Consider the following 25,464-nt stretch of genomic DNA (forward strand, 5'->3'; position numbering starts at 1 on the left):
CTGAGTTAGCAGCATTTTGAAAACATTCACCAACATTTCAATAAAAAATGCTGAGAAAGATACCTACAATTACACTTGTAAGGATATCAATGAAAATTTTTTAAAAATATAACTAACATGGATAGATAAAAAAATCTAATCACAAAGCAGCGGGAGGAGAAAACACACGTGAAAAGATATTGAAATTTGCAAGCTTTCAGACAGTGGATCTTCCTCCTGGTATAAGAGCTGAACAGGAAAGAGGGGTGAAGGGCAAGGATTGGTGAGATTTAGGAAATAGGGAGAGTTCAGAAACATCACCCAGGACCTCATGTCAGGGGATAAGGACATACTGATTGTTGGGGGATTGCACCAGATGATATTTGAAAACCTGAGAGCTTAAAGGTGAAAGATTGGACAATATGCAGCACAGATGTTACTGACAAAATGTCCGTGCACAAGTTATTAAGAGTGGAAAATCCAAAGAGATTCTGGTTGTATGTGAAGTACGTTAGCGGCAAGAAACAATCAATGCCTTCTCTGCGCAATAGCAATGGAGGTACTATCAAAGACAGTGCTGCCAAAGCAGAGTTACTAAACACAGCCTACCAAAATGTCTTCACAAAAAAAATACGAAGTACATATTCCAGCATTCGAATCGAGAACAGCTGCCAACATGAGTAACGTAGAAGTAAATATCCTTGGAGTAGTGAAGCGACTTAAATCACTTAATAAAAGCAAGTCTTCTGGTCCAGACTGTATACCAATTAGGTTCCTTTCGGAGTATGCTAATGCCTTAGCGCCATACTTAGCTATCATATACAACAGTTCGCTCAACGAAAGATCTGTACCCAAAGACGGGTAAGTTTCACAGGTCACACCAATATTCAAGAAAGGTAGTAGGAGTAATCCATTAAATTACAGGCCCATATCATTAACATCGATATGCAGCAGGATTTTGGAACATATACTGTGTTCGAAAATTATGAATTACCTTGAAGAAAACGGTCTATTGACACACAGTCAACATGGGTTTAGAAAACATCGTTCTTGTGAAACACAACTAACTTTTTATTCACATGAAGTGTTGAGTGCTATTGACGAGGGATTTCAGATCAATTTCATATTTATGGATTTCCAGAAGGCTTTTGACACTGTACCACACAAGCGGCTTTTAGTGAAATTGCATGCTTATGGAATATCGTCTCAGTTATGTGACTGGATTTGTGATTTCCTGTCAGAGGGGTCACCGTTCGTAGTAATTGATGGAAAGTTATCGAGTAAAACATAAGTGATTTCTGGCGTTCCCCAAGGTAGTGTTATAGGCCCTTTGCTGTTCCTTATCTATATAAACGATTTGAGAGACAATCTGAGCAGCCATCTTAGGTTGTTTGCAGATGACGCTGTCATTTGTCAGCTAATAAAGTCATCAGAAGATCAAAACAAACCGCAAAACGATTTAGAAATGTTATCTGAATGGTGTGAAATGTGGCAGTTGACCCTAAATAACGAAAAATGTGAGGTCATTCACATGAGTGCTAAAAGGAATTCGTTAAACTTTGGTTACACAATAAATCAGTCTAATCTAAAAGCCATAAATTCAACTAAATACCTACGTATTACAATTACGAACAACTTAAATTGGAAGGAACGCATAGAAAATGTTGTGGGGAAGGCTAACCAAAGACTGTGTTTTATTGGCAGGACACTTAGAAAATGTAACAGATCTACTAAGGTGACTGCCTACACTACACTTGTCCATCCTCTTTTAGAATACTGCAGCATGGTGTGGAATCCTTACCAGATATAACTGACTGAGTACATCGAAAAAGTTCAAAGAATGGCAGCACGTTTTGTATTATCACAAAATAAGGGAGAGAGTATCACGGAAATGATACAGGATTTGGGCTGGGAATCATTGAAAGAAAGGCATTTTTCGTTGCAACGGAATCTTCTCATGAAATTTTAATCACCAACTTTCTCCTACAAAAGTGAAAATATTTTGTTGACACCAACCTACATACGGAGGAATGATCACCATGATAAGGGAAATCAGAGCTCATACACAAAGATATAGGTGTTCATTCTTTCCGCGCGCTATACGGGATTGGAATAATAGAGAATTGTGAAGGTGGTTTGATGAACCCTCTGCTAGGCACTTAAATGTGGTTTGCAGAGTATCCATGTAGATGTAGATGTAGAAAGCTAACCACACTGTATGTGTGTAGAGGTGGGGAGAGGGGGAGGAGGAGTGGGGACGACAGACAGGCCAGAAAATAAAAGGGAGTGAAGAAAGGAATAGTTACTGAGAAGAAGTGCCAGGACCAAAGAAAGAAATGTAAATTGAGGGGGTGGGTGGTGAGAACCAAGGACATGTTATAGTGCCAGCTTCCAAATTACAATACATTAAAATTTTCCTGTTACAGGTTGGTGAGCAGATTTTTTTATCTATCCAATTATATTATGAGGATATCAGTTATTCCTCTCATATGATGCTGAGTTCCTTATTTTAAACTGACCAATGGCATCAGCCAACTTTTGTGGACTGATGACATCAAGCACTATCTACGAGGGCAGTTCAATAAGTAATGCAACACATTTTTTTTCTCGGCCAATTTTGGTTGAAAAAACCGGAAATTTCTTGTGGAATATTTTCAAACATTCCCGCTTCGTCTCGTATAGTTTCATTGACTTCCGACAGGTGGCAGCCCTGTATGGAGCTGTTAAAATGGCGTCTGTAACGGATGTGTGTTGCAAACAACGGGCAGTGATCGAGTTTCTTTTGGCGGAAAACCAGGGCATCTCAGATATTCATAGGCGCTTGCAGAATGTCTACGGTGATCTGGCAGTGGACAAAAGCACGGTGAGTCGTTGGGCAAAGCGTGTGTCATCATTGCCGCAAGGTCAAGCAAGACTGTCTGATCTCCCGCGTGCGGGCCGGCCGTGCACAGCTGTGACTCCTGCAATGGCGGAGCGTGCGAACACACTCGTTCAAGATGATCGACGGATCACCATCAAACAACTCAGTGCTCAACTTGACATCTCTGTTGGTAGTGCTGTCACAATTGTTCACCAGTTGGGATATTCAAAGGTTTGTTCCCGCTGGGTCCCTCGTTGTCTAACCGAACACCATAAAGAGCAAAGGAGAACCATCTGTGCGGAATTGCTTGCTAGTCATGTGGCTGAGGGTGACAATTTCTTGTCAAAGATTGTTACAGGCGATGAAACATGGGTTCATCACTTCGAACCTGAAACAAAACGGCAATCAATGGAGTGGCGCCACACCCACTCCCCTACCAAGAAAAAGTTTAAAGCCATACCCTCAGCCAGTAAAGTCATGGTTACAGTCTTCTGGGACGCTGAAGGGGTTATTCTGTTCGATGTCCTTCCCCATGGTCAAACGATCAACTCTGAAGTGTATTGTGCTACTCTTCAGAAATTGAAGAAACGACTTCAGCGTGTTCGTAGGCACAAAAATCTGAACGAACTTCTCCTTCTTCATGACAACGCAAGACCTCACACAAGTCTTCGCACCCGAGAGGAGCTCACAAAACTTCAGTGGACTGTTCTTCCTCATGCACCCTACAGCCCCGATCTCGCACCGTCGGATTTCCATATGTTTGGCCCAATGAAGGACGCAATCCGTGGGAGGCACTACGCGGATGATGAAGAAGTTATTGATGCAGTACGACGTTGGCTCCGACATCGACCAGTGGAATGGTACCGTGCAGGCATACAGGGCCTCATTTCAAGGTGGCATAAGGCCGTAGCATTGAATGGAGATTACGTTGAAAAATAGTGTTGTGTAGCTAAAAGATTGGGGAATAACCTGGTGTATTTCAATGCAGAATAAAACAACCCCTGTTTCAGAAAAAAAAATGTGTTGCATTACTTATTGAACTGCCCTCGTAGAATGATGGTTTGTAGAGCTTGCAGGCCATATGGGAAAAAGTAGATAAGGGTATAATAATTGTCATTACTAGAAGGGCATTCTGTTAGCAAAAAGGTAAATGGCCTTTCAGATCACGATGCACAAATTTTAACACTAAAAGATTTTTGTGCTGCAACACATGTTATCAACGGTTTAGGAAAGCTGACCCAGTTGCTGTAGAGACCTTAGTAAACCTTATCAAGGAACAAGAGTGGCAAGATGTTTATTGCACTGATACAGTAGATGATAAATATAATGCTTTTCTCAAGACTTTTCTCATGCTCTTTGAAAGTTGCTTTCTGTTAGAACGTTCAAAACAGGGTACTAGCACAAACAGGCAGCCTGGGTGCCTGACTAAAGGGATAAGAATATCTTGTAGAACAAAGAGGCAATTATATCAAAATGTTAGAAACAGGCAAAATCTAAATGCAGCAGCCCATTACAAACAGTATTGTAAGGTGCTTAAAAATGTTATTAGGAAGGCAAAAAGTATGTGGTATGCAGATAGAATAGCTAAGTCTCAGGATAAAATTAAAACCATATGGTCAGTCGTAAAGGAAGTGGCTGGTCTGCAGAGACAGGTCAAGGATATAGAATCAGTGCGTAGTGGGAATGTCCGTGTTACTGATAAGTTGCGTATATGTACAGTATTTAATAATCACTTTCTGAATATAGCAGGTGAACTAAATAGAAACCTAGTCCCAACAGGGAATCACATAGCACTCTTAGAAAAAAGTGTTCCGAGACTGTTATTTGAAATGCTCCTCCATGATACTGACAAGAGGGATATTGAGTTAATAATTAAATCACTAAAGACCAAGAACTCTCATGGATATGACGGGGTATCTAGCAGAATACTGAAGTATTGTTCTATGTATGTTAGCCCAGTACTTAGCCATATCTGTAACTTTTCCTTTAGCAGTGGTCGGTTTCCTGACCAATTAAAGTACTCGGTAGTGAAGCCACTTTATAAAAAGGGAGACAAGGATAATATTGACAATTTTAGACCTATTTCTATGCCATCGGTGTTTGCTAAAGTTATCGAGAAGGTTGTATATACAAGGTTACTGGAGCATTTAAATTCACATAATTTGCTGTCAAATGTACAGTTTGGTTTTAGAAATGGTGTAACAACTGAAAATGCTATATTCTCTTTTCTCTGTGAGGTTTTGGACAGATTAAATAAAAGGTTGCAAACGCTAGGTGTTTTCTTTGATTTAACGAAGGCTTTTGACTCTGTTGACCACAAAATATTACTGCAGAAGCTGGACCATTATGGAGTAAGGGGAGTAGCTTACAATTGGTTCGCCTCTTACTTTAAGAACAGAAAGCATAAGGTAATTCTCCGCAATATTGAGAGTGGTAGTGATGTTCAGTCCCAATGGGGCACTGTTAAGTGGATCGTTCCCCAAGGGTTGGTGCTGGGGCCACTGCTGTTTCTTATTTATATAAATGATATGCCTTCTAGTATTACAGGTGATTCAAAAATATTTCTGTTTGCTGATGACACCAGCTTGATAGTGAAGGATCTTGTGTTATATTGAAACAGTATCAAATAAAGTAGTTCATGAAATAAGTTCGTGGCTTGTGGAAAATAATTTGAGGCTAAATCACAGTAAGACTCAGTTTTTACAGTTTCTAACTCACAATTCAACAAGAACAGATATTTTGATCAGACAGAATGGGCATATTATAAGCGAGACTGAACAGTTCAAGTTCCTAGGCGTTCGGATAGATAGTAAGCTGTTGTGGAAAGCCCATGTCCAGGACCTTGTTCAGAAACTAAATGCTGCTTTATTTACCATTAGAACAGTATCTGAAATAAGAGACAGTTCAACACGAAAAGTAGTCTACTTCGCATATTTTCATACACTTATGTCGTATGGTGGTATTTTTTGGCACAAAAACAGGCTGTTTGAGCTATATGTGGTGTAAGTTCGAGAACCTCTTGTCGACTTCTATTCATTAGTCTGGGAATTCTGACATTGCCCTCACAGTATATATTTTCTTTAATGTCGTTTGTTGTTAGCAATATTAGCCTATTCCCAAGAGTTAGCAGCTTTCCCTCAGTTAATACTAGGCAGAAATCAAATCTGCATGTGGAATGCACTTCCTTGACTCTTGTGCAGAAAGCAGTGCAGTATTCTGCTGCATCCATTTTCAATAAGCTACCACAAGAACTCAAAAATCTTAGCAGTAGCCCAAACTCTTTTAAGTCTAAACTGAAGAGTTTCCTCATGGCTCACTCCTCCTATTCTGTCGAGGTGCTCCTGGAAGAGCTAAAAAATTAAGCAAATTCCAGTGTTACATTGTTGAAATTCCATGTATTGACTCGTTCCATGACCATGGAGACTTCTCCTTAATTTGGTCCCACGGAACAATAAATAAATAAATAAAATAAAATAATAGTCAAATGACAGACATAGAAGTTATTGGACAGGACATGTTACACAGAGAAGCACTTACCATCCTGGACAACAACTGAGTTCTTACTTATCTCGCAAAAATGAGAATAATAGTGCCTCAATGCTCAATTATGACAAAAGTATTCTGAAATGTACTTTTATCAACATTATCGAAGTAAATGTAACAGAAAGCTAAAGACAAAATAACACTACTGTCTGATGCCTAAAATTTTTATGGATTTTTAGTTTCATTAATTAAATGAAAGTGCACGCTGGGTATCTGCAGGGTTATAAGACTTGCTTTGCATTGCATTACATTTGTAGACATACCCAATTTGTAAATTCATAGTGCTACAGGAAATCAATTCATATCGATATTTTTTTTTAATGACAGCTCTTGAGAATTTTCCTACAATCCCAGAGAAATGCTTGTTTGTACTTCAGTTGCTTGCAAAATCCATTCTTCATGTGTAGACACCACCATTTGTACGTTTGACATTTTTCACTACTTAATTTCGTGTATTTGTCTCTAGACATGGTGCCTTCAAAATTCATCTTCGCACCTATCAGTAAAGTACAAGACATTTTTCTTCCTCCAATTCGCCACTCCAGCCCCAGAGACACAAATTTTCATTCACATTCAAAGTTCTGATAACACAGTTAATAAAAAAAAGGGGGAGGTGGCAAATTGCTCTCTTTAGTGGAATCTTTAATCTCAGTGAAAAGCAATATATGCAAGACGTTTAACTTCACAAATAAAAGAACAGAAATTACAATCGTTCCAACAAAATCCAATTAATCCATGTTCATGTTCACATAATACTGACAACAGCATTCAATAAACCTATTTTTATTGTAATTTGTTAATAGTTACTGCTTCAACTTTGAATGTGAGTGCAGCTTTGTGTCTATGGGGTAGGGGTGGGGAACTGGAGGAATAAAAATGTCTTGTACCTTACTGATAGCTATGAAGATGAAATTCTGAAGGCACTGTGTCTGTGGATGAATATAAGAAATTAAGTTGTGTAGAATGTGAAATATACAAATGGCAATGTATACAAAAGAAGAATGGACTGCTAAACCACCAACCCCACCCCATGAAAAAAATGAACTATTCTGGCAATGCTTATTTCTTTAATAAAAAAGGGATCTGATTTCTATCCGAGCTTTTCGATGAAAGTAATGTTGCACAGTTACCAATACTTTCCAAGTGATGGATAGTCCAGTTCTGCTGTTACCCAGTAAATAAAGATGTGTACTGTGTAATACTGTGAACAATCATTCCATCCTCATCATCAGATGTCTGTTCATCTGATTTATGTCTTAATCCAATGGTTTCATACTTTGTATAATGCCAACATTCTCCCTGTCAAATGGTTACATAGTGGAAGTGATGTTTAGCTTCAAGGATTGGGCTCAGAAAGTAAATGCAACAACCCATCTGGCTCACAAATGGTGGAAGCCAACAGGCTAGTAAAAATATCATAAAAATGCACTACCTCTTGCTCTTTTCCTTGTAAGTGAGAATAGTGCTTGATAATTTATGTTAAATTGTTCAGCCAGTTTTCCACTAGATAAATAAGAATATCAATCAAAGAATTCAACCACAGAAGAGAAAGTGATATCTGGACATTCAATCATCTGATGACGGGCATGAAATATTTTTAATTGATTATAGTACACTAAAACAGATAAATGTATGTGGCTTATATAACCATTACATAAGTGTATCACCAGTAATGAACAGAGCCAACAGCATGTATCAATCTGTATTTTATTCGAGACCTAACTAGATTTCAGCTTCAGTGTAACCATCTTCAGTGCGTCTAGCAGCGAGTTCTATTGGTGCAGAAAGGTTATATCGCACATGGTGTTAAAACAATCAATGAATTAAGCCTGGTGTGTGTGTGTGTGTGTGTGTGTGTGTGTGTGTGTGTGTGTGTGTGAGAGAGAGAGAGAGAGAGAGAGAGAGAGAGAGAGAGAGAGAGAGAGTTACCATGCCGTGGCAAGTGAGGAATAGTTTAGTGATGGGAGAAGGCAGTACGTGGTCTGGACACGGAAGGAGTGGTGTGAACAATGACAGAGAATGGGAAAGATAGCTGATAAATAGCATGGCTGCTTTCACATTTGACCCTGCCTTTTGTAAGTATGAAATTCCTGTGACTGGGCTGCAAAAGCCAGACTGCATGCACTTACCTGTGAACAAGGCTGCTATAGTACTTAAACATAATCCAATGATAGCACAATATGAGAAAATAAACTTGAATATAACAATTGTATATTATAAATGCCTGCAAATGGAAGCAGTGACTTCAATATTCAGAATTTAATTATGAACAAACACAAAACAAACAAATATTAGATAAAACCTGCATCCAATCTGATATTTTCATAGAAAGCTCACCAATATATACCATTTCATTTAATTTTCTACATGCTGCAAGAAAATATAATTGCTCCTTCTGTTTTGATGCCTTGTTGCAAAGAATAAGGCTTAAACCATATTTGATTCATTTTAGAAACATCACAATTACATTGCATTCACAAAGAAAATATATCTTTTCTTTTTTGAAACCCAACAACACCCAATAACGACAGCAACTTACCATCATCAGATATGTCACTTGCAGTGGGATGTTCAGTCAAGTGAGTTTCATGTAACGAATCCAGAGATCCACAACGAAGAGATGTAAGGGGCTGAGATAGCTCCACCTGCAGCAGAAATGATGAGTTGCTACCCAGAAAGTTGAGTACTTCACATGTATTATGTTACAAATTACACATATCATTCCAAACTCATCATATACATTTTTCGACATATTTCCAGGAATACAGAATACTTCTTAACAAAGTTTCTGTGCAAAACAAAGATGGATACATATGAAAAATGATCTAACTGAACAACAAGTGAATGAGTTATGATAAGGAATACCTGTACCAAAAGCCACACATCTATAAATAAAAAACTTGAAATTCTCATTTTAAAATAAATTTCAGGCTGCTCTTAAAAATCTGACTGCAGCACATCCAATTTTAGATTACAGGCATTGTGCTGCAACTTTTCAGCTTAAACTCACAAACAATAACTACCTATTTTTGATATTGGTAGAGGAAATACAAAAACTTTTAAGAGAAATGTTCATATGGTATGCAAAGTTGAGTAACCACCTTTGAACATTTTTCACAGAGAGAAGCAAACAACAAATAAAATATGATCAATCCAGTAATTACCCTGCATGAAATTCACTAGTTTGCAAATAGATACAAGGTGAGGCAGAATAAAGAGTGATTTTGAGAAGTGCACGAATTGTGCTATGTCATTGGGACATAGGTGGGCATATCTGTTTGCCACATTACGCATCCATTACTGTTTGGCAGCTAACAACCAAGCAATTGGTTCCCAGGAACCAAATGCACAGTGTAAAAGAATTTTATAAAAACCATAATCCTTGTGAACCTATGCATGACGCTTCCTGTAACTATTTAACATTCATCACTGTTTGCTGATTCTGTCTACATGAGTGATTAAATCATGGATTCAGAACTTTTGAAGAGCTTTCAAGTTCAAGAAAGATACTTGGAAAACTAAAAACTGTGCACATACTTTCTAACAGAGTGTAAAAAGAGATGGAAATGTTGACAGTAACTTAGCATATATTTGTAGAATTGCAGGAGTATTTGCTCCAAAATTTGCTTAGTACAAAGTTGAGGAAATATTGTTTCAAAAGGACAGAACAATCACATACGCAGTCTTAGTAAGCATCAACATTTTTAATGTCATATCTCATGAACCATGGGCCTTGCCATTTGTGAGGTGGTTTGCGTGCCTCAGTGATACATATAGCCATACCACAGGTGCAACCACAACAGAAGCTGTGTTGAGAGGCCAGGCAAACATGTGGTTCCTGAAGAGGGACAGCAGCCTTTTTGGTAACTGCAGGTGCAACAGTCTGCATGATTGAATGATCTGGCCTTGTAACATCAACACAAACTGCCTTGCTGTGCTAGTACTACAAATGGCTGAAAACAAGGGGAAACTAAAGCCATAATTTTTTTCAAAGGCATGCAGCTCTACTGCACAGTCACATGATAATGACGTACTCTTGGGTAAATTATTCCAGAGGTAAAATACTACCCCATTGGATCTCCAGGTGGGGACTACTCAGGAGGATATCATCATGAGTAGAAGCAAAACTGCTATACTATGTACTGGGGTGTGGAATGCAAAATCCGTTAATTGGGTAGGCAGGTTAGAACATTTAAATTGGGAAATTGAAGCTACATATTGGGAATTGGTGAAGTTTATCGCAGGAGGAATAGAATTTCTGATCAGGTGAATACAGGGTTACAGTTACAAAATCAAATAGATGTAACACAGGAGTAGGTTTAATAAAAAAAATAAGAAAACAGGAATCCAATTAAACTACTATGAACAGCACAGTGAATGCATTATTGTAATCAAGATAGACACTAAGCCTACATCTCCGCCGCAATAGCTACAATGGTAAGCTGAATCACAGCATCTTAGGTTTGACGCTATAGCAAAGAAACAAGTAGTCAGAAAATAATGAAATCTGCTTGTAAATAAAACAAGGTTGTACCTCTAAACTGTGTCAAAGGAAATTTTTCTCTTAATTATGGTCCAATTTTTATTTGTCCTTAAAGATGACACTCACTGAAAAAAGCTAGAGAAAGCGTGGTTTATCTTAAATATTACTGCTTATGTCGCTCCATTTTAACCAAGATGTAAAATTCCTACGCTAAATAAAAGTACACATTTTCATGATTCTGGCAAGGTATAATATATCAATGATATCGTAATGCAATGTAGCAAGAATATGAGCTCAAAATCAGGGGGTCAATCAGTAGGAAATGGATAACAGAAAGCAGAAGTAGTGCCAAATCAGTCTTAGCAAAGGCATTAAGACCAGAGCAACAACTGTGTAAGCTGCGACAGAGCCATGAGCAAAAAATTTGCACATATAACAGACTACCAGTGCCAATTGCATGTAGAAGGTTTCAAGGACTTGAAAAATACAACAAAGCCGTGTACAGAATACATGCAAGTATAATATACTGAACTTGTCTAGAAGGTCCTACCAGTAGTTAATACATGAAAGTCTACAGTTTAAGGAACAAGTTAGCATGAGCAACAATCAACCGGTAGGGTATTTCTCTCTCTCTCTCTCTCTCTCTCTCTCTCTCTCTCTCTCTCTCTCTCTCTCTTTTTTTTTTTTTTGCTGAAATAAGTAAATAATGTATTGATTATCATGTTAAATAATAATTATTACAATTGGCATAAAGATAGGGATTATCACTCTTGAGATTGGCCTCAGTCACTTTCGTTGGAGTAGCTGGATTGCTGTTTAACAAGATCGCAGCTTTGGAACTATACATGCAATAAATCGGTGTGGTGTGTCATTTGGAATGATGAAACCTCATTTATCTATTCATAAAGATTGTCTTATGATACATTAAAATTAACAGACATACAATTTTTTTTCTTAATCATGTTTTTATTCCTTGGGGGGCGGGGGGGGGGGGGGGGGGGGGAGCGGCAATTAGACACACCATTCTTATACATAATTTGCCTGAGAGTTGTATGTTCTGAAAACACACACATACAGAGAGCAACATTACAATTAGGACACAACCATGATGTATCTTTTTGGCACATTTTTCCCTTGTGACTCTTATTGACAAATGAAAGTAGTATGAATGCTACACCAAGCAGCAACATAAAAGGCACCGTATCCGAGTACAGATAAGGTCAGAATTTTAAAACTGTGGCACAATGCAAAGACCCTTCCTTGTACTGTCTACATAGTTACAGATAGAGGGAAGGAAGTACAGTGGCAGCTATGAATTTTTACGCACTGCATGAGCAATACTTGGGCACTGATCATCTGGCTAATTGTCATTCCACGAGTCCTACTTGAGTTCCAACTTGAATGCCTTAACTTACACTAAAATAAAGGACGTGTTTAAGTGAAATATGAAAATATTTGTGCAGGTTAAAAAAAAGGAACCATTTCCATTGTTTTAGGGATGTCAGGAACTCCGCTATTCTAGTGTTAAACCCAAATTCAGGGATCAGCTAGAAGAATGCGAGTGCTTGTAAGATCGTCATCCTACCAGAGATATTTTTAAGAATTTGCTATTTTTTTCATATATCATACACACTTTTTCTTTTAAGGCTTAAGGCTTTTTTTCTTTGAAATGGAGAAACTGATACACGTGTGTTCAGGGTAGGAAGAGAGGGTCAATGATGTGCTTCAAATTGTGGTTTTATTCTGCCTCACTCCCCACTTTTTACATGTAATGCTGCACAAATAGAACTTACATTCTCCTTTTCAGTCTTTAGTCTCTTGAGCATGCTATTAATAACACCTTTCTGAGAAACCTCCTCAAGTGCCTGCAGGTTCTCTGCAGAGCTGCCGCGTCTCAATAAATTTCGAGGCTGGCTGAAACAAAACAAAAACAGAAATTTTCTTCAGACTAGCAAAGTCAAAAACAGCTGTATGGGTTACAACGAAAAGAAACAATGATAAGAGAGAGAGCCAGCACAGAATTACATATGGAAAACATTTCATGCAAGTGAAATTACAAACTAATTAAACAAAATTATGCATTAAAGGGTCAGTTACACAACAATAAGAGGAGTGTGCAAATAAAGCAACTGTGCTGTGGTCCTGAAATTTTAATTAGAAGTGGGTGGAGAAGTTGGAGGGAGGAGGAGGAGATTAGTGTTTAACGTCCCGTTGACAACGAGGTCATTAGACACGGAGTGCAAGCTCGGGTGAGGGAAGGATGGGGAAGGAAATCAGCCATGCCCTTTCAAAGGAACCATCCCGGCATTTGCCTGAAGTGATTTAAGGAAATCACGGAAAACCTAAATCAGGATGGCCGGAGACAGGATTGAACCATCGTCCTCCCGAATGCGAGTCCATTGTGCCAACCACTGCGCCACCTCGCTCAGTTGGAGAAGTTGGGGAGAGGGGAGGGGGAAGAGACAAAAACATTTTGTGTATGAAATAGTGAAGGGAACAACTGAATGAAAAAAAATTTGATTCATTCAGTTGTTGGAAAACAACAGACTGATTCTGTTTTAGTTTTATGTATCGGTTGAGTTATTCATTCATTCTTTTAAGTGAAACTAATCTATGAGAGTAACCAAATGAAAACAATCGTTCTGATGGTTAGATTACACACTCATTCTTTTGATGAAACCAGTCTGTGGGAGTGAGTCGGTTGGTTGTAGTTTCACACGTCAGTTGGATTACACCCCCCCCCCCCCCCCCCCTTTCACTCTGAATGAAGCAGTTTGTGAGAGCAACCAAGTGAAAACATCCGAGAGAGCAGTGTAGTTTTGCACACTGACTGAATAAGTCAGGATTCATTCTTTCTTTTCAAGCTTGTAGTTTTTCTGTAGGCTGAACCGTGTATTCATTCTTTCAATTCCAACCACTCTTTGATGTTTTAGCTAACTGAGCTATCCCTTCATTTTATGAGAGAAGCCAACATCCAGAACTTTCATTAGTTGAACTAAAGCAGCGCTACATCGTACCACCAGATGGTAGGGTAGTCCCCCCCCCCCCCCAAATCCCTCCCTCCTGGAGTAAGTGAAGTCATATCTCAGGAGGTATGCCAAAGTTAAAATAAGCACCATACATGTTCATTTAATTATATACAAAATGGAGTAATTTTTCTTTTCATCATTTAAAACCGATTTATATATTGTGGATTAAGTTGCTCCATGTTCCATTAATGCTGACCCCAAACAAAAATTTCAAAAACCCGGACATCGAAGTCAAAATGGCTTATTTTCCTTGACACGCACAGTCTGTAGACATTAAGCCAATGGCTATGATGTGCCACTGGGAGTGGGGATATGAGAAGAGGAATGTTTCAATGCTCGAGTTTCAGCGTTGACAACACCAGAGGGCGCGCGCCTCCTACGAATCAGCAGATATAAATTACGCACGAGAGTAACAAGGGTTTGTGAAAGTGCAGTATATAGACATTCATTTTCAAATGTAGTGCTCATTTGTAGTAAGGAATATGAATGTAAATTCAGTCAGTTTTAATACAGCTTCATGAGTAGAAGGCAAATGACGTTTAAAATGTTCTGTTGTCTGGCGGGTAGGGTGGCATCATGGTGTATGCGATCATTGATTTCCGGTGGCTTCTCACTGTTTCAATAGAGAAGTGTGAAAAATACAGGTCATTCCAAAATTATCTTTGTAATTTTGATCATATATATTTTAGAAATAGGGAGAGGTAGAAACGTGCAATTTGTGGCATGATGTTGATACACACCTAAGGTTCTGGTATCCACTTAACAGAGTTCATTGTGTCAAGGTGACCATATCTTAATGATCCAACTTCAGGATGCATTAAAAATTTTGATATTGCAAAAATGTCTTAATTAAATGTAATAAATGCAAACTACCACTTTAATTTGTTTCAATTAATAAACTAATTTACAAGTTATTAGTGCCTTCTAAGATGAAGGATTGCGAGCAGATATACAGTATTTAACAGTGCTGTAAATTTTCTTCAGCATGTCTGTTTTCTTCATCATCATATGAAAACCCTCAACTCAAGTTTCATAATGATTCACTCTACTCACTATCATTGCTTTCATAGTTTCTATAATAAACTGTGTTTTGTCGCAGCTTCATACTTTACTTATTTGGAAAAATACCCTTCCAGTAGCAGCATAATAATACAGCTGAAATTAACATCTAATTTGGGGTGAAAGGTTTCTTAAACTGTTAAATACGGAACTAACAAGTGTCCTGTGTAACTTCAGAAAAAAGTGCTAGAAAAATTGTAACTGTCACAAAAAAGGGGAAGGGGGATGGTGGTCACCTTCAATATTTGTGCCATCTGTAGCACATGGGATATCTAGACAATATTTCAGTTCCATTTCCAGCCTAGCGTATTCTTGTTAGCGTGTGCTGTTGCTACTCTGATGCAAGCTCACAGTTTCTGCAGATCGTGGCCAAAGAAAACAATGTAAGGGGGCTCTGCATGACCTGGGTGTGGTACCTGGTCTGTACCAACTATTCCGCACACTGTACCATCTGCTGGGGGTGAGCACCGATAAGAAACACCTTTCTAACTATTCCTGTTTCTGAAATACATGTGATCAAAACTGTAAAGATCCTATATGTGTTTACGAGCATCTAAGCATACTTGCCTCTGGGTTTTTAATAACTAAAATGAAGAAACTGCTTATGGACCAGTCCTCATTTAATGAATTTTAACTAAGGTTTATTACGCTCTATTTACTTCCATCAATCTAATTTCCCCAGATAATTGTATAAAAATTCCTCCAGTAAACCTCTTGATGCCTTCAGAGCCAAGAACAATTCAGGGAAACCCAATTTGCAAAATTATAACTTTCCCCCATGCTAATTAACTGAAATTTATCTGTTCTCATAGTAACATCATGCCAGTATGCTCACAGCTTATTTGGACATGGGTAAAAGATGTTATAATGTAATACAACTGAGTAATTTTAAGATATTATTTCAAAAGTGTGTCTGTCTGCCATGTGGCACGCTTGCAAAGACGAGAGCCATCTCGGTTTGATACCCCGTCACTTCAAATCGTTTGAGCCAGCCAGCCTGAGTGTAGTTTTTGACGCATTTTCTTCACGCTCATCTAGGCGAATGCTGAGCTGGTTAACCATTTTGACTACCTCTGAGGTAACCTTTGTTTGCATGTCAAATTTATTGTGTTTGAAGATGCTGTAAAGTTTGAAATTTATATGTGTATTTTGTTCGTTTGTACTGCTTAAATGGAAACGAATAATACTGCAAATGATTCCGACGTATCAAAAGCCTGATGAAAACAGGTCAGCCTTAACTATTACATAAATACAACAATACCAGAGAACAAAAGTTGCTACTCACCATACAGCGGAGATGATGAGTTGCGATAGGCACAACAAAAAGAATCGCACAACTGTAGCTTTCGGCCATAAAGGCCTTTGTCAGCAGTAGACACACACACACACACACACACACACACACACACACGCACACACGCACACACGCAAACGCAACTTGCACACATGTCTGCAGTCTTAGAGAACTGAAACCACTGTGTCTACTGCTGACAAAGGCCTTTATGGCCAAAAGCTACAATTGTGTGATTCTTTTTGTTGTGCCTATCGCGACTCAGCATCTCTGCTGTATGGTGAGTAGCAACTTTCCTTCTATGGTATTGTTACATTCCATCTTGGATTTTCCTTTGTTTGATTATTACATAAATATATGTATATATGAAGGGAAGAAACCATATACCTGAGTAAGACGTGATCCTTAAGATAAATCCAATGTGATATATGAGGCGTGTTTTTTTTAAGCAAGTACCATTTTGAAATTAAAAAAGGACGTGATAAGATATCTCAATAATTTTATTTTTACATAAAAGCCTGTACCTTAATCTACTTTTCTACCTAATTTCCATCAAAATTGAGGCACTTGCCATAATGTTGTACCAGTTTTTGAATACCTGCCTCACAGAAGTCTGCCGCCTGACTTGTTAACCAATGCATCACCACTGTTTTGACTTCGTCATCGTCTTGAAGACGCTGACCACCCAGGTGTTTCTTCAAGTGCAGGAACAGATGGTAGTCACTGGGCGCAAGATCGGGGCTGTACGGAGGATGATATAGTTACCCCTTGAAAATATGTGATGAGATTTTTGGTCTGAATCGCCACATGCGGACGGGCATTGTCTTGCAGCAGCAAAACGATGCCCTTGTTCAACTTCCATGGGCTGCTGCTTTGATTCTGGTGTGACGTAGGCCATCCATGTTTCATTGCTCCTAACAATTTGGCTTAAGAAATCATCACCATTGTTGTGGTACCGCTCAAGGAAAATCTATGCACTGTCTAAACGTTTGGTTTTGTGCACATCCGTCAACATTTTCGGTACCTAACGTGTGCACAATTTTTGGTAATTCAAGTGCTCGGTCACAATGCCATACAAAACACTGCGAGAAACATTACGAAAGAAAACACTACGCGAAACATTAGGAAAGTCATCCAGCAAGGAAGAAATCGTAAAGTGTCAGTTTTCTCTCACCTTATTGTCCACTTCCTGCACCAAACTTTCATTAACGACCAAACGCTCACTCCGTTGTTCATCATGCACATTTGTGCGGCCATCTTTAAATGCTCTCACCCACTTTCTTACCATTCTATCACTAATAATGTTTTCTCTGTAAACTGCACAGATCTCACGAAGATTGCTTCTAGGCCTTTAGCACTAAGAAATCTTATAACAGCCCGTAATTCACAGTCAGCGGGACTCACGACTATCGGAGGCATCTTAAACACTCAGTACACAACGTAAACAAGGAAGAATGACTTTAATGGCGTCAGTGCGTAGATTAAGGTACAGGCTTTCATGTAAAAATAAAATTATTGAGATATCTTAGCACGTCTTTTCTAAATTTAAAAACTGTACTTACTTAAAAAACACGCCTCGTACAAGGATGGTTCATATTATGATAATAGCAAAGAAATTCAAGGGAAATTAACAAATGATGACAAATATTTTTTTGGAAAAAAATACTTCCACAAATAGCAGTATATGCTCAAAATGCAATTGATGAAGTCACCAATAAAAAATATTGTATCATTTCTGGATTATGATCACGTCACTTCAGCATTTACCGAAAAAGAATTATCTATGTTGGGTGCTAACTTGTGGAAAGGGACAGACAGAGCTTCAATAAATTTAAATTAAAAATAATTATTTAAGTAAAAAACTTCTTAATGCAATACATTTTAAAAATTGACTAAAATATATTAAACAACTTTTCTTAGTCCCTTAATGCCATATACAGATACTCCTGAAACAAAAAACATGGGATGCATGGACAGTTCGCCTAAGTCACTAACAATTTTATAGCATTTCAAATGAAATTAACTGTTCTCTGATTTTTCTCAACAACAGTTACTATCTACAATCCTTACTATTATCTACTTCATGTGCCCCACCTTTTCCATTTTCAATTGTACAATTATTGTCATCATTATTAAGACTACCTGTGGGGCATTAGGAATCTTTATGGGGCTACGAGGTATTTTTTAATACTTTTTAGTCCATTTTTAAAACATGTTGTATTTAAAAGTTTTTAAACAGTTATTTTCTGCTTTTTAGTCTTTTGTTTCAAATTTTTCAATTGATGTCAAAAATTTTTATGAGATTATGACAGCAACATGTAATAAATTTCTGGTTTATTTCAGTATCTCTTCAACTGAGACAACCAATATATTGCTTCCCACTATGGTATGTCTTGTGAAAAGCCTGAAAATATAAAAATTAGAGAGAATTGAACTCACACAAAAGCTTAGCAACAATTATTCTTAACTGTGAAACATTTGCGACATGGACAGGAAAAACTGGCAAGTACGATTGGTACACCAAGTACTATATGCCACATACCAGAAAAGAAAATGAAAAAATTGCAATGTCATCCAGTTCTGAGCTATGTTGAAAGTTTCAGGTGTCCATCTTAACCAGAAGTTAGTTTAAAAATCAACTGCAAAATTTATACTGAACAAACAGACAAGAAACCAACTCGACAAAAAGTGTTAAAAAGTGTTTCTTCGTTTATATTCACATAAATTTACAGTGCAGCACCAGATATTAAACTTTTAAAAACAACCAATAAGATATTAAACTTTTAAAAACAACCAATAATTGATATCTAATGCCACAAATACGAAAATTCATATTTAACTAAGTAAATGCCCACATTTTGAAAATACTTTATCTTTAAAAATATACATTTTATTCGTGTTTTCTTGAAACAAGATACTTTTCCTGTCCCTAAAAAAAATGTCAATCCTACTCATGGTTCATGTATAACTGAAAAGGCCGAAAAATTACATAAATAATATCACTTAAACCCAGAGACTGAGTGAAAATACTCGTATGACATCTGCAACCGACGGACTTGGGTCAGTCAGTTGTCTCACACTGAATGAAACCACTCAAACCCCGTCAGTGAGTAAGAACACTTGTATAATGGTCACAAATGACAGACATCAGTTGTCTTGTATTGAATGAAACCACATAAACCTAGTGAATGAGTGAAAACATTAATTTTAGCTAACATGGCTGCAGTTTCATTTGGTTCTTTCATTCAACTGAAAAACTGACTGCATGAAGAAACAACTGAATGACCCATCAGTTGTTAAAAAAGAGTCAACTGTCCCATCATTAGTATGAAACAGTACACCTCAATAACAGAAAAACCTGACTCCAATAAAAATAATGGTGTGAGATATGACAGCCACTCCATCTATGAAAAAAGAATTATAATTTATTTTGACTTTTGCTAACCAATGCAATTTTTTAAATCCAAACCAAAGTTGTGGAGGGTCCAGAAATCACTCCTCAGTAGAAATGCAAGTATTTTAATGTAATGTCTTGGGTGAAACATATAACAAACATATTATTTCAAGTCCATCACACTATGGACAATAAAGTTTAATACACAAAGTTACAGAAGAGATGAAAAATAATTACCTTTCATTCAGTTTCCTGCTGTGAGACCCACAAGCTTCTGGTTTGTGTGAGGTGTCATTACTGAGCATTTTATGGTGAAGATCAGTTGTACTTTTATTTGAAGGAACTGTAGAGCCTGTCTCCTTGCCATTATTCCTTTCTGCTGTGAGGGCTCCATGAAGTGCTTGCTGCTGCATTATTGTGTTGGTTAAAAATGCAGCTGCTGGTGATGCTTTGTGTATCTGACTTGTTGTAGATGGCACTGAGGTATCACTCTTTTTAATTTTGTTTGTGATATCTAAAAAATATAGATCATCATCTTAACCAATAAAAAAGGAAAAAATTAATAATTCAGTACGATTACCATGTTTACCTGCTGTTTTTCCAAACATGCATCAATATTCATAATTTCCACCTATATAAAAATAAGAGTGCCAATTTCAGATTCGAAATCTGTCTCTTGCAAACATAAGCTGACATAGCAATTATTTTAATAGAAAAAATCCCTGATTTAGATGTCTTTTTGTTGGTCATTGAATACATTCAAGATGGTGCCCGGGTCTCACTCAGGTGCTGCCACAGTCAGTACCCATGTGAGATTTGGGCAGTCTCAAAATGGTTACCATTATGACAAAATGGATCACTCACAAGAACAAAATCACTTTCATCATTATTGTCAGAATCACTTGAAACACTGCTTCTTTACAGTTCTAATATTTCACTATCACTGGAATCATTTTCAGAACCATAAAAAGTCATTCACACAGTAATCCAGGTCATCATTCTCACTAGGAACATCTGAATAATCATCACCAAAAACCTCCAAAAGTATTTCAAAGTTCATTCATTTCCTTCCATTTTCTGAACAGGGTCATCCCTAAAAGGAGGAGGAACTTCAAGACAACAACAGTAATTATGTGAAGTATCAAAATACAATCAAAACAATAACTAAGCACAGATTATATGAAGGCAATCACAAGATTGATACATTGACTACTGGGCAAACTTGTAAATAGATGAAGTAGTTAAAATATACCACAGCAGACAGCATATAGAAAACACAAGTTATCTTGAGATTTGTGTATAATGTACATATCATCATCATCGTAAAGCTGTTTTTTCAGACACAGGAGATTACAGAATAATCTACATTGTGAACATAAATTATAATAAATGAAAAACACTAGTTTGTGTTTGTTCTACAATATACTGTAGAACGCAAGCAAACTAGTGCTTTTCATTTATTAAAATGTTGTTCTACCAAGAACGAACGGAAGATTAGTTAACAACATAAATGTATTTTTCAGTTATGTATACAATATGGAAAACAAAGACTGAATGACCATTTTAAATTCTTACCAAATAGGATTGATGGGAAAAACTGAAAAAGTTCAAAGAAAGACAGCTCTTTTTCTGTTAACGTCAAGTAGGGGAGAAAACTTCATGGATATGATTTGCCAATTGCAGTGACAATCATTACAACAATAGCTTTTTTATTGTTCAGATCATTTCATGACATTTCAACTTACATAGGAAGAAATAAGCATTATAATAGAATAAAAGAAATCAGAGCTCGCACAGATTTAGGCATTCATTTTTCCCAGGACAGTGAAATGGTAGACAAATAGTTTGAAAGTGGTTCTATCAACACTCTGCCAAACACTGAAATGTGAATTGCTGAGTAATCATGCATTTGTAGATATTGATGAAACAACTATTGGGAGATGTGGATGCGTATGTTTTAAATTTCATTGTTTATGAATAATTACTTATCTAAATACTTTTGCTGAAACAACCTTACTCTTTTGGTTCACAAAAGTACATTACTATTATGATATATACAGGGCTATTACAAATGATTGAAGCGATTTCATAAATTCACTGTAGCTCCATTCATTGACATATGGTCACGACACACTACAGATACGTAGAAAAACTCAAAGTTTTGTTCGGCTGAAGCCGCACTTCAGGTTTCTGCCGCCAGAGCGCTCGAGGGCGCAGTGAGACAAAATGGCGACAGGAGCCGAGAAAGCGTATGTCGTGCTTGAAATGCACTCACATCAGTCAGTCATAACAGTGCAACGACACTTCAGGATGAAGTTCAACAAAGATCCACCAACTGCTAACTCCATTCGGCGATGGTATGCGCAGTTTAAAGCTTCTGGATGCCTCTGTAAGGGGAAATCAACGGGTCGGCCTGCAGTGAGCGAAGAAACGGTTGAACGCGTGCGGGCAAGTTTCACGCGTAGCACGCAGAAGTCGACGAATAAAGCAAGCAGGGAGCTAAACGTACCACAGCCGACGGTTTGGAAAATCTTACGGAAAAGGCTAAAGCAGAAGCCTTATCGTTTACAATTGCTACAAGCCCTGACACCCGATGACAAAGTCAAACGCTTTGAATTTTCGGCGCGGTGGAGATCATGATCAGCAATTCATGTCATGGCCTCCACACTCTCCCGACTTAACCCCATGGGATTTCTTTCTGTGGGGTTATGTGAAAGATTCAGTGTTTAAACCTCCTCTACCAAGAAACGTGCCAGAACTGCAAGCTCGCATCAACAATGCTTTCGAACTCATTGATGGGGACATGCTGTGCCGAGTGTGGGAGGAACTTGATTATCGGCTTGATGTCTGCCGAATCACTAAAGGGGCACATATCGAACATTTGTGAATGCCTAAAAAAACTTTTTGAGTTTTTGTATGTGTGTGCAAAGCATTGTGAAAATATCTCAAATAATAAAGTTAGTGTAGAGCTGTGAAATGGCTTCAATCATTTGTAATAGCCCTGTATATAAAAGCTTCAAATATGATTATAATTTGTAAACTGCAAACTGTGGTAAGTACATACTCACAGAGTTCTTGTGTTTCACTTCACACAGCCACCAATAAAATAATAACGTAACCTTCAAAATCTTTGCTACTGAAAGGCATGACACATTGAAACTGGGTTCAAACTATCACATCTGAAGCATTTGAACATGCAAGAGCTAAACAATTTACACACAACAGAACTAGTATGTCACATTACTTTCTGTTATTGGAACCATGTTAGATGAAGAGTCATAACTGCCACACCAAGGATATATAAAGAGGCTGAATTCAACATAAAGAAGAAATTACGGGCAGTCAATTTGTAAATTAATTTGCTGCTATAAGTGGACAACAATAAGAAAGTCAACAGTCAATAACCATCACAAGAGTAATATGAGCAATAATGAAGTAAAATATTAACTGAATAATTAGGAGAAGTCAGAGTAAGATAAACGGCAGGAGACTTCTAAAATTATTCGACTCGCATAATTATGGGGGAAGGTCCTAAGTCTCATGAGCACTTCTATGAGCGATAGTCATTTGTAACTATTTTGCACTACATTATTGCTCTTAACACAGAAAGTTACTATATTATGACAATCTGTTGGCACAGTTCAAGAACTGATTGTGCAGAAATTTATCCCAATGATGATAAAAAGAAAGTGTCAAAAAAGTAAATATTAATTGTGCTCAGAACTCTGGCACCACACTGACTGCATTTCAGCATGTATATTCAACTGTGAATATAGCTGACCACAACTGATGATAACTGAATAAATACAAGCAAAACAAAATAAAAATGGGCAACTAAGTAGAGAAAAACGAATTTCTCGATTTGGAAGGTACATAACAGAACCTGTAACAAACTTATTTTTTATTCATATATGATGAATTTTCTTACGATAGTGTACATTCTGTTTAGTGAAAAGGAAGCATCAGTGCACGGGATGACAGAAACAATATTGATAGGAAGTGCAGACAGAGAATATCATTAGAACACATGGAAGGGTTAAAACAAACAAATTCTGAAGGGATGTGCAGAAACATAAAGATCATCTATAAAGATCATCTGCAGAACAAATTCAATGAACACAGAAATTCAAATAATGAAAGAAAAGAGCAATGTGTCATCATGAACAATGCAATGCTGTTAGGACTACGCAATGGGACAATGGTGTAAGATAAGTGCATGTGGACAGCAGAGAGAGAGAGAGAGAGAGAGAGAGAGAGAGAGAGAGAGAGAGAGAGAGAAAATCATCATCAGCAGCAGCAGCATACCTGATGGATTGTCTGCAAGAGAATCAAGTGGGTCATCCCCCTCAAGATCACGCTTAGCCTGCTGCCATTCTGCTTCGATTCTTCTACGTTCCTTCTCACGTTCCTCTTGCTCGTGCCTCTGCCGTGTCAGGTCTCTTTGTAGCATTGCCTTGGTCTCCAATTCAAACCTAGGACAAATCAATATAAACACATAGAAAAAAAATTAAATTTAAAACTGGATTCTGTATGGAAAGCCATCAGGTTATGGTATGAACATGAGAACACACACACACACACACACACACACACTACTACTACTACTACTACTACATTCATTCTGATCCTTTATACTCCTTTTGTCCCATTTTAGTGTTAAATCCCATCCCATCCAAAGTGACAAAACTGAAGTACTTTAGCAATCATTTGCTGGAGACAGCTGGAAAAGAATTAGAAGGTCACTTCAATATCATCATACAGGCAGGAGCTACGTCAAAATTTTATATTTCCTGTAGTCATCATAACTTGTTCGTAACCTTTCAACAGAAACTACAGAAAAGAATACAACAATTTCAAATAAAGCACATCTGCCAGTTACCTGATAATGCCTTCATGCCCTGCCGGCTAACTACAAAACATTTGAGTGACAAGAGGTTTTAGCCAAATGATCAGAGTAATCTGGGCATCTGTTCTCAAATCACACATCAATGCTTTTCAACTAGTATTTTCTTTAGCAGAGCCACAGGCAATTTGGTGAGAAGTTAGACTATCTGTTACATCACTTAGAGAACCTTCATTTGTACATATAATTACAAGATCCCCAATCATTCACCACTCTTCTCTCTGATACCTAGCCAGTCACAGCCAAAGCAGATTGTCGATGTATATGTATTTCATATTCAGAGGGCCATGATTGATGACCATTCTTGAATATTTAAGAGGCCTCTTTGAAGGAGCATTTTACTTCTGTATAATGAGGTATGACTGTATTAGTGAAGATGATGCAAACTTCCAAATGAGACAATAATCAGTTTGATTTTTGAAACATAGAACCCTTACTTCATAAATAACATAATATCTTCATTACACAGAATTTCAAGTTATTCAATTTTTAATATGTGGTTGATCATTTATTGAAAACGACTCCACAAAGACATTACTTCTCCTAGATTAACTCCATCTACATTTCTGGAGATCCTGTTCTAGGTTGTTTTGATAAATATTTCATTATTTTTAAAGATCAAAACTAAAGGTACAGTACACAACAACAAGTCTGCTTACTTTTTTATAGAGGAGGATTGCATAAGGAGAGGCAAGAAAAACAAATGGCATATGTATGTTTCAAAACTCGCCATATTCCACTGGCCCTTAGATGCAGTTACATTAATGAAAATCTGATTGTTTTATTTCTATCTCACATTTAACTTACAGTAAGAATTAAAAAAGACACATTAGTTACTGACAGGACAGTCACTATGTTAAACTTCGCTTTACAATATGCAAACTGAAACAGGGAACCATAAAACTTTGAAATTTTTCAGATGC

The 25,464-nt window shown here is 37.5% G+C and overlaps 1 protein-coding gene across 1 annotated transcript in view; it reads right to left on the reverse strand.

The window, feature by feature from the left end:
* LOC126252267 (uncharacterized) overlaps positions 1–25,464 on the reverse strand; it is a 640,413-nt gene that overhangs the window by 32,738 nt on the left and 582,211 nt on the right. The window contains exons 27-30 of the mRNA XM_049953140.1: positions 23,944–24,110; positions 19,876–20,152; positions 12,659–12,779; positions 8,922–9,027 (exon numbers count right to left, since the gene is read on the reverse strand). Coding sequence (XP_049809097.1) covers positions 8,922–9,027; positions 12,659–12,779; positions 19,876–20,152; positions 23,944–24,110 — 671 coding nt within the window. The remainder of the gene's footprint in view (positions 1–8,921; positions 9,028–12,658; positions 12,780–19,875; positions 20,153–23,943; positions 24,111–25,464) is intronic.

The sequence above is a fragment of the Schistocerca nitens genome, chromosome 4 (genome assembly GCF_023898315.1).
Source record: "Schistocerca nitens isolate TAMUIC-IGC-003100 chromosome 4, iqSchNite1.1, whole genome shotgun sequence".
In the NCBI taxonomy this organism is placed as follows: Eukaryota; Metazoa; Arthropoda; class Insecta; order Orthoptera; family Acrididae; genus Schistocerca; species Schistocerca nitens.